The sequence below is a fragment of the Sciurus carolinensis genome, chromosome 2 (assembly GCF_902686445.1).
Source record: "Sciurus carolinensis chromosome 2, mSciCar1.2, whole genome shotgun sequence".
Taxonomy (NCBI): domain Eukaryota; kingdom Metazoa; phylum Chordata; class Mammalia; order Rodentia; family Sciuridae; genus Sciurus; species Sciurus carolinensis.
In genome coordinates this window covers 38,693,164-38,703,847 of record NC_062214.1, presented here as the reverse complement: position 1 = coordinate 38,703,847, position 10,684 = coordinate 38,693,164, and the positions used below count along the sequence as shown (strand labels likewise).

At 36.6% G+C, this 10,684-nt stretch overlaps 1 protein-coding gene across 3 annotated transcripts in view; it reads right to left on the bottom strand.

The window, feature by feature from the left end:
- Positions 1-283: 283 nt before the first annotated feature.
- Positions 284-10,684, bottom strand: part of Ndufaf5 (NADH:ubiquinone oxidoreductase complex assembly factor 5) — a 33,560-nt gene continuing 23,159 nt past the window's right edge. Inside the window, exons 4-6 of one of the 3 annotated variants that reach the window (XM_047538619.1) lie at positions 4,819-4,902; positions 4,213-4,295; positions 284-4,055 (exon numbers count right to left, since the gene is read on the bottom strand). In XM_047538619.1, coding sequence (XP_047394575.1) covers positions 3,963-4,055; positions 4,213-4,295; positions 4,819-4,902 — 260 coding nt within the window. In that variant the 3' untranslated portion in view covers positions 284-3,962. Of the gene's footprint in view, positions 4,056-4,212; positions 4,296-4,818; positions 4,903-7,339; positions 7,438-10,684 lie in introns of those variants that run through there. The other 2 variants (XM_047538617.1, XR_007106968.1) reach the window with 2 other exon arrangements.

The window sequence follows — 10,684 nt, the reverse complement described above, 5'->3', positions numbered from 1 at the left end:
GGGACAGGTTTGCTGGGGTGGTTCTGGCTCCCCTTGTATAGTTCTGGTTCTGCTTGGGTGGTTCAGGCTCAGGGTCTTTTCATGAGGCTGAGGTCAAAACATCAATTCTGATCACAATCATCTGAATTTTCCCTCCAACTGGAGGATCTGTTTCCAAGATGGCTCCCACACATGGCTTTTGGCAGGAGGCCTCTGCTTCTTACTCTTTGGATCTCTCCACAAAGCTGCTTGACTGACCTACAATATGGCAGCCAACTTTTCTCAGAGTGAATGATCCAAGAGAGAGCAAGGAGGAAGCAATGCCTTTTATTACTGAGTCTTGAAAGTGATGCATTCTTACTTCCATAATCTAGTCACTAGAAGAGAGTCACTAGATTCCTAAACTCAAAGGGACAGGAACAAAGCCCCACTTTTTCTTTTTCAAAAGAGAAGCACATCAAAAGATTTGTGGATAGATTTTTAAACACCAGAGATAGCAAAGCATTATTTTCTCATTTGTTAATAAACTTACCAGGGTCCAGGGCCCCTTATTTTCAAATTAATGTTTTTTTAAACTACCAAGATTTATCTATAAAGTATCTAAGAAGAGAATTAAAAATATACCAATTTATGGAAGTTCAGCTTCACTTATGATGGGTTTCCTGAAACTAAACTTCATTAACAACAAGAAGAAAATTCTTCCTTGGCCCCTCAAGAGTTCGAAACATTTTTTAGGCAAGAGAAGCTACTAATAATTTACAAAGGAATAAAATAATACTGTTTCAAATATCTTTCTCTTTTACAAACATGCGTATTCATTTCTTTCCTAAACAGAAGCCAATCCATGGTAAATACTTTCATTCTAGTCCTACATAAATCAGTATAAAAATTGTAACACAAAGTCTTCATTACAGTCCATACTGTAGTTGTTTCCACCTAGTGGATAAAAATGGTACTAAACGGGTTTGGAAAAAAAACAAACTTACTTCACAGATGCTTTATGAATAACACACTTGTAACTTCTTATAATCATAATACATACTTGATGTATAAGGGTAGCTTCTATCTCAGCAATTCCTATATTCTTTCCATAAAGCAAACAATCTGTTTTACAAATTTAATTTTCATATATATTGCTACATCTGGAATTCTCTAGGCCAACAACCCAGAATGCTGCTAAGAACCAGGAAACAATCCAGAAAGCCTCCTAGCATTCAACAGATATCATAGTTACCATATACTGTAGTCCTTCTGTAGTTAGAGTGAAAACCATAAACACAAGTCCTAGAAACATTCCAACATGAATTCTATTTTTTTCTTCTTTTTGTGGCACTGGGGATTGAACCCAAGGGTGCTCTACCACCAATTCATTTCCATTTTCTTTTCCTTTCTTTCTTTCTTTTTCTTTTCTTTTTTTTTTTTTTTTTGAGAAAGCATCTTGCTAAGTTGCCCAGGCTGCTCTTGAGTCACTGAGATTACAGGTGTGCATGACCATGCCCAGCCTGAATTATCTAATCTTAAAACAGATCAGAAGGGGCAAAAACTGATTCAATTAAGTTCATTGTTTAAACTGCTAAGATTTGACAACTGACAGCAAATAAGAAGTATATGGAACAGACACACAAAACAAACCAAATTATTATTAGGGCCAGACAGTTTGGGAAAAAAGCAATAAAATACAACTTGAGTTTATGATAATAATTGTGGGGTTATTAAGAAAAGTTTATTTTCCATATGCCATATAAAAATGTAACAAGTTTTAGAAAAGTTTTTGAAAAGATATTTTGTTGCTTAAAAGGAAGAACTCTTAATTATTTGGGAAAAAAATCCCTATTCAGAAAAATCGATTTCCTCAAGTTCCAAACAATTAAAGCTTGATCAAATACTTTAAGTAGCTATTAAGTAAAAAAATTTTACCTGTCACTCACATTAAAATAATTTCATCAGAGCCACTCACATTAAACAATAAGAGTCCTCAGTTAGTTAATTATTTTATTTTTCCAAACTAATGGAGCTTACTTTTGAGACAGCCTAGAGTAGATTCCTCCCTAGTCGCACCTCACGGTCCACATATACCCTATTGCTATTAAACAAACAAAACTAATATCCCTGGTGAAAAACAAAAGAACAAAAAAACCCAAATTTACAGAAAGATAAAACTATAACAGATATAAGTGTTGCTCCTAGTTTTGCCCACCCCTGACAGCCCTGACAAACATTCAAACAGAATGACTGACACAGACAATCTAGTTCCTCAGAAATAATGACTTAACAGTTTTGTATGCATTCTTCAAAAACAAAAATTAAAGTATGTCAACTTGTGTACTTTTGGAAACATAAGTGTCTAGAATGTATGTATCTTTCAATCTTCAGTTTCATTTTAATACCTGGGTTTTTGTTGTTGTTTTCTTCAAATTCCAAAAATTAAGCTAAAAAAACAAATAATACAAAAAAACAAAAAAACCCAAATTCTACTTCTTAAGTACTTTCTTTCATTTTGGGTTAAAAAATAAATATATAAAATGAGCTATCAAAAACATGACAATTCTAAATATCACTCATTTCCCTCAAATTTTTCTCCTACAAAACTTTGGCTTTTAACTATAATTTAGGCTTTGGAAAAGCATGTTTTTCATGTAATTTAATTCAATTCAAAATGTGAATATCTACTATGTGCAAATTAGTAATTTTGTACACTCATGAAGAGCCTGGCACTTCATTGGCAGAGAGAGGGTAAGCAAGTGGGAGAGAGACTGAAAGAAAGAAGTAAACGGTATAATAAATTACCTAAGGCTGAAGAGAAGACTGGGACCAGCAATATAGCTTGTCACTGACTAGAGAAAATAGACTTGGCACTCACTCGTTTATTCCCCAGCTTCCCCCTTGTTTCCTCTTTTTATCGCTATCTTCTTCCCACTAATTGTAAGATGTGGAGCTTGACTGTTTCCAAATATTTCTGAACCTTAAATGACAATGGTCAGTGAACTTGAATTAGCATGGTAGTACTAAAGGACTGAAATTACAAAGGAAGAGTCTAACGATAACAGCTCATTTAATCACTATGTACAAACTTTTTTAAAAAAATTGTTTTTTAGTTGTAGGTAGACACAACACCTTTATTTTTTATTTTTTATGTGGTACTGAGGATTGAACCCAGGGCCTCGTGCATGCTAGGTGAGTGTTCTACACTGAGCCACAACTCCAGCCCTGTGAAGAGACTTTTATATAAGTGTTTTAGCCTCTATAACTTTTTAAGATGTTTTCTTCTTTCCTAAGGTAGGGTGGGGTATAAAATCATGGTGGTTCAACCCAGACCATGGAGGTGAAAATGAAGAAAGATTAGAATTCACATGCTTTTAAAAAGGGGGAAAAGGGCGAGGAGGGACTCAAGAAAAATACATGCTCTGCTAAAGTTCAATATTATACAGCAGGTCTTAAGAGGGAACATAATCCTGTTTCTCTTTGAGGCAAAGAAAATAGTCTGATAAATAATTTTGGCTTAAGTATTTTATAGCAGTCATGACAAAAGTCTGTTTTCATTCTACATGGGCTAGAACTTTAAAGGGCCTCTCATGTTCTTCCTCTCATTTCCATGGGTATGGTCCTCCCACAGAAATAACAAAAGACCAGAGGAGAACAAGGTATAAAAAGTCAGCATGAGCAATGTTTTCCTATCAAGTCAGACATTTATATATAGGAATATATTTGGGGGTTTTCAAGGAAAACATTTTCTTTCTGTTAGGTTGAATATGCAAAAAGGACACCCAGATCATTATACTGGCATCCTTATGAAAATAGAAACAATGTGATCCTGCAATGCTTAATAAATATAGATGTGGTATTAAGTTATTCTAATTACTTGAAAAGTCTGCTAGTAAATGATTTATAGATTGCTCCTTGTTTCAAAATGTAATAATTTTCTATGTGAAAATAATCGATTTCTGATGAAAATTCTGGACTATATATAACATTGAATAGAATGCTTATTGTGACTTTTCCCCCTGAGACATAAGATTGTTTAATTTTCCTAGTTCTCCAAATGAAACAGTTGCAGAACCTCTTTCAGCTGGTCTTGCCTGTAAATAATGAAAAAGATTAAAGATATTAGAAATACATGTACACAGTCCTTATTCCCTTAATCTTGTCATATAAGAAAACCCACCCTAAGTTAATAAACAATGAAAAAATAAACAGAAACATGAACCCACCAGGTAATGCCTTTAATAATGTTACCTGAGAATCATGATATTTCCATCCTATCATGTAATAGATCTGGTATGTGGCAGGTACTGAACCATCTTCATTTTTGTACATTTCTATAAAGACAAGTAATAGTTATAAAGTCTGAAAAAATGCAAGTGGGGAAAAAATTGCTCAATGAAAGTCACCTCATGCAAAGAGAAATGGGTACTAGGATACTATATTTCACTGCACAATCATTGCCACCACATAATGTATACTCTCGAGTATTTTGTGCATCCTAATCTTGCACCAAAGACAGTTTTAGTAATAAATAATTTTTAAGTTATACTGGCACTTTTTTTTTTTTTTAAAGGATTCACATAATGGTCACACCCCACTTTTTGCCAAGAAAAATTTGGCACAAAATCTGAGATGGTTATGTAGTGAAATATGGCAATTGTAGGACTCTCAGAATGCCTCAGACAAAAAATTCCTAACATGGAGAGGCTGACAATAAGTAGATAAGGGTTGTCTGGAAAAAGATACAGAGTTACTGCATCTGTGTATACAACAGGAAGAACATGAAGTCTGATGGTGCTTAACAGTTAAGGAAATCAACATGATATGACCAGGTGGAAAAAGAGGTCAATTCCTTACCTCTGTAAACTGCTGCAGCTGCCAGCATTGTGTTTCTGTGTAGCAGGGCTTTCCTATTCCATGAACAGTTACTCTCACCCATACCTAAAAATATGCCACAGGCAATTTTAGAGAAAATAGCAAATACCCAGAGCAGCTCCATATCACTGACCTAACACATCTCATCCAAGACTGTCTCTATCCTCAGTCTCTGATAGTCATGTATAGTACAATAACCTAAATCTCATTTCACTTTCAGAAAATAGCTGCCTGATTCTGAAGCAAAACTCTTTGAAACCTCTTGAATATTAAGACAGGTAAAGAAATCAAATTTTAGGAGGGAAGTTCCACAATGCTTTTCTTACTAGCAATAGTCTAAAAATGAGTTAGCTGAACAAAAGCAAGGTGACTGGCCCATGAGGCAAATAATCAGGATTGATAAGTGCCTTTCTAAGAATGTCACATCTCATGCCTCTTTTGGTTATATTCTTTGAAAAAGGACAGGGCAGTGTCACAATTCCTCACTCCTTCTAAGCCAGAAACGTAAGCATTCTTTTCAGAGGCATTTCTCTTCATATCTTAAAATTTATTTTTAGACTTCTTCTATTAATTTGATGGTTAGAAGCTATGGTATTATTCTGCTATCTGTTAAAAGTTAATGTATATGTGATTCTTTTCTTTCTTCTTCTTCTTCTTTTTTTTTTTTTTAGTATTTATTAGTAGTAGATGGACACAAAATCTTTATTTATTTTTATGTGGTGCTGAGAATAAAACCCAGTGCCTCGCATGTGTGAGGCAAGCACTCTACCACTGAGCTACAGCCCCAGCCCTTGATTTTTCTTTATACGTAAACAAAATTACTATAAAAGACCACATTTTAAGCCAGTCTTCAAAATTAAAAGAATTTTAAAAAAATGAAAATTCTGTTTATTTTTTATTCTCTCTCTCTCTTTTTGGTACTGGAGTTTGAACCCAGGGATACTTAATGAGCCATATTCTCAGCCCTTTTTTAAAAAACTTTTGAGACAGGGTCTCACTGTGTTGCTTAGGGCCTCACTAAGTTACTGAGGCTGGTTTCAGTACTTGTGATCCTCCTATCTCAGCCTCCCAAGTTGCATGCACCATCGTTCCTGACTCTATTTGTTATTTATAATTAAACTTTACTACAGAACCAAATGTTACTTTCTTTTCTTTTCTCTTTTTTTGGGGGCATGTGGGACTACCAGGGAATGAACGCAGCAGCACTTGACTACTGAGCCATATCCCCAGTCCTATTTTGTATTTTATTTAGAGATAGGGTCTTACTGAGTTCCTCAGTGCCTTGATTTTGCTGGTTTTGAACTCGTGATCCTCCTGCCTCAGCCTCTGCAGTCACTGGGATTACAGGTGTGTACCACTGCACCCAGCAAATGTCAGTTTCTTATTTTTGTTTTTCTACTTTCACAAATTGAAATGAATAAACTTCTCAACATCAGTATTCTTCGATAGTTTAAAAATAATAATCATCTAAGTTTTCAACAACTTTATTAAAAATCAAATTAGCTGCGATAACTAAAACCTTTTTCTTCTTTTAAGATTCCTGTTATTCTCTAAAATAATAAAATATGATTCTGAACTCATCCTGTATCCTTTTAGTTTAGTAGCATCAATTCATGAAGAACAACAGACTAGTAGGTTAATCATTAAGAAAAATGTGGAGCTTATTCTTGCTGTCATGAGGCAACTGGATCTATTACCCTGGGTCTTCAGAGTGGCCACACTAGATGACCTCTCTAAAGGTTTCTACATAATCTAATTTAAAAACATTCTCTTGCACAGTAAGCAAATGTAAACTGGGACTTACACTGGAAGAGTTCATTGCTGACAAAAGATTTTTTTTTATTTCTGTTTAACTTCCCATTTGCCTGGCTTACTTACACAGTAGATACAGACAACAGGGGGAGTCAGATTAAATGTGTTTTTTAAATGTAAAAACATGTGATGCCCCAGACATTCTAAAATGCCTTCTAAACAACCAATACTTGGATATACTAATTAACTTTACTAGGCATATGCTATCTCTGCAGGTCTGACCCAGATAAGCCATGGAGAAATGCAAAGAGCACTGCCACATTTATTGGTGATAACTGCTGCTATAGTAGTCTACCCTTCCCTCACAAGAGAAATACATTGCCACACTCTCCTTGTTGAAGCAGCATAGAGTGGTGGAAAGAATACGTACTTTGGGATCATAATGCTTTATAACTGGGGACAAAGTGATTTAACATCTCTTAGGTCCAATTTTAACTTCTTTAAAATGGAATGATACTTCATAATATATTATGGTGAAGTTTTACTGAAGACCACCTAGGAAAAATATTTATGTCTTTGGAAGTATTCTGGCTTTGGGATAACACAAAAATCAGGCCAGCACATAACTGTTTAAAACTCTCACAGTGTTTTTAAGGTAAAGTTCAACTGCTTATTAAAATTTTAAAAACCTTATGATGATTTATCAGGGACAATACTATGTATTGCCTAAAATAACAAAAAGTGAACTTACCTTAAAATCACTGTGAAAGCCTCGAAAATTTCTCACGCATTCATCAGTTGATACGCAACATGTTTTGTAAAATTAGTCAACATTCTGGACTTTTTTTTCTGTGAATTAACAATAATGCCAGCTTAAGTGAGACACACTGCAACCATTAAGAAAAAAAGTGTAACACAAATATAAGACACAAAAACCAATTTGAAGGTAACGATATCTTCTAGTTGGCAAAGGAGCATACTTGATGTCTCCCAGGCTCCTTCTATTTGCCATAAACATTTTCTCCATCCTATCTGCCTCTGACATTTTTCATGGCAGAGTGGTTGAGATTTAATGGTATGTGAATCAGGCTGTATAATTCCTGACTCTACTACTTACTAACTACATTATCTTGAATAAGTGACTTCTCTCTGTGCCTTGGTTCCCTTATTCATAGTCTTACCTTTTTCATAAATGATGCTGGATGGTGAACGAATTTTTTTTTTTTTTGGATGGGGCGGGAGGTGGGTACCAGGGATTGAACTCACGGGCACTGACTACTGAGCAACATCCCTAGCCCTATTTTGCATTTCATTTAGAGACAGGGTCTCAGGCTTAGTGCCTTGCTTTTGCTGAGCTGCCTTTGAATTTGCAATCCTCCTGCCTCAGCCTCCCGAGTTGCTGGAATTATAGGTGTGTACCACTGTGTCTGGCCAAATGGTGAGCTTTCTAACATGCTAATCTGACTATTTCTCCTCTATGCAATATTCTTCCAAGATACTACAAGGTTCAGCTGAAAAATTACAGAAATCTCTGACCCTCTATCATTTCCTATCATCTTCCCATTGTATGTACTCAAGCAATACTGAGTTATTGTACGGTGTTTTCACTGGGAGAGTGAAGGATCTGCATATTCTCTTATGACTCCATCATTTTATATGAGCAAGTTGTATCCTCTGTGTAGAATGCAATGCCCCCCCAACCCCACTAAAGCAACCCACCACCCCTTCATTCGTCTAGTAAAATCATTATAACTTAGGTGCTGCCTTTTCTGCAAAAAGGTTCCCTAGACATATTTAGGGGCCTTTTCCTTATATTTCTCTCATTTTACAGCTGAAGGCTTATCTGTTTCTGTGGGTCTGTCTCTTTCTTTCTCTCTCTCTCTCTGTGGGTCTCTCTCTCTCTCTCTCTCCTAGAATGTCGGTTCCTTGGAGGTCAGGAGCTATGTATTTTTACCACTGGCTCAGTGTATGGCACATGGTACATGCTCAATAAATGGTAAGTGAATGAATATAATATGTATCAGTTGATTTCTCTTAATCCTATGAGTAAGAGACATAAGAGACCCAAGTGTGCCAGATGCCATGGTGCACATCTGTAATCCCAGCTCCTCAGGAGGCTGAAACAAGAGAATCTTGAGTTCTGGGTCAGTTTGGACAACTCAGCTAGACCCTGATGGTCACTTTTAAGAAAAATCACTTCTCTAGCAGCCTTCTCAAGTGGCTTGCATACCTCACCTCTTTAGGAGTTGGGAGGTAGGGTCTCTGCCCTTGCTGCTCCCAGAGCTTCTTCCAGGCTATTACTTCCTCCATCTTATGAAATACCCTGCTGAGGTCCATTCCATTTGGCCATAACCATCTCCCACTCGTGTTTCCTGTCAAAATGAGGTACGTCCCTTCCTTGCTTCATCAAAGGGTTTAACACCTGCCTCAGTATTCCCCTGCACCCCAGTCCTGCCACCATCCTGGATGACTTCAGTGTTGTTAATTATGAAGTTCCATGGCTTCTAAGATTTTTTAATCTACTCATTTTTAGTGAAATTCCCTATCACCCCACCTCTGTCTCTGCATCTGGGACATGTCCTAGCCTGAGTTATCACTTGTAACTGCTTTACTTCCAAAATCAAACATCCCATTTTTCCACCACATCCTTCTATTCCTCCAGCATGTTCAGGCACTTCAACCATTAACATTCTCTAACTTTTGGGATTGCCACTGCATAGCTCCTTTCACCCAATTTGTTAGCTCATCTCCCCCCTGTCCCCATTTCCTTTATTTTCCAGTCTAGATTCTTTGGCTTATCATTTCAGTGACACTACTGCTTTATCTTTTGCTTTTGTCTTTTTGTCACTCTCAACTAGTAAAACCCCAACCCAAACTAACCCAACTCTGCTTCTCTGTGCCTAATTTTGAGTTGCCAACAATTGTTGAATGGGTTTGGCCAAATTCAAATGCACCCTTCAAACTCTGTAACTCATTATGGTCAAATCACCTCCCCTTTCTCTCCAATGACTATTTTGAATCATTTCTACACAAATCTCTAATTTTTGACTCATTCTTAACATATGGTATTACTCTCTGTTTGAAAAAGATAAACCCATGAAATTAGAACTTCCTGTTATCAAACATAAATACCTACATCCATTAGGACCAACCCTCTTCCCTTCTATAAATCTCTCTCTCCCCTTATCCAAGGTCACTTGAACCCTCTGGTCTTTGTATCTCATTCTACCTTCTCTGGAAACTGACATCCTCATTATCATCTCTCTTTTGGAGTCATCTCTTCTATGGAAGAATGTGGATTCTTACAGTCAGCAGTTAAATAAATTTGAGTCTCAGGACAAAACAAAAATGAACAACAACAACAAAAACTCATCCCATCCCACATTTCTCTCCTTCCAAAAGTCATAACCTTTTCATATCTTACTTCTTCACAGTCAGATTTCTTGAGCAGTAGGTATCTGCTCTCTCTGGCTCCTCATCTTTGCTTGAGCAGTAGGCATCTGCTCTCTCTTGCTCCTTACCTTCCACTTACATCTGAACCTACTCCCAATACCACTACTACTCTATTACCCTAACTCCAAAAAAGGAGCTCTCACCAAAGTCACCAATAACCTTCTTGTTTTTAAAGCTAGTGAATTTTTGTTTCAGTTTGTGTTTTACTTTTGATGCTGTTGAGTGCTCCTATTGTTTTGCAACCCTTTCCCTTGGTTAAAGCAATTCCAAAACTTTTTTCTGGCATTTCTGTTGGCTATTCCTTTTCAGTCGTTCTGCAGGCTCATCCTACCCAGCTGGTATATAAGGCTCCTAGGGGTCAGTACCAACGCACTTTCCCTATTCATTCCATGCTCTCATCCCAGGCAACCTTCAAATACCGCCCATTCACAAAAGACTCACAACTTTTTAACCATGTCAGTGGCCTCCTGAGTTACCTGCTCATATAACTATCTGCATACTGACATCTCTCATATTTCAAAAGCACTCCACACCTGATGTAGTCAAACATGAACATAAAATGTGAATATAAGAACTGTCAGAACTGTCTCTGCTCACCCACAGTCGGCTTCTACTGTTTGTCTGTAAAAGGCACAGTTTATGA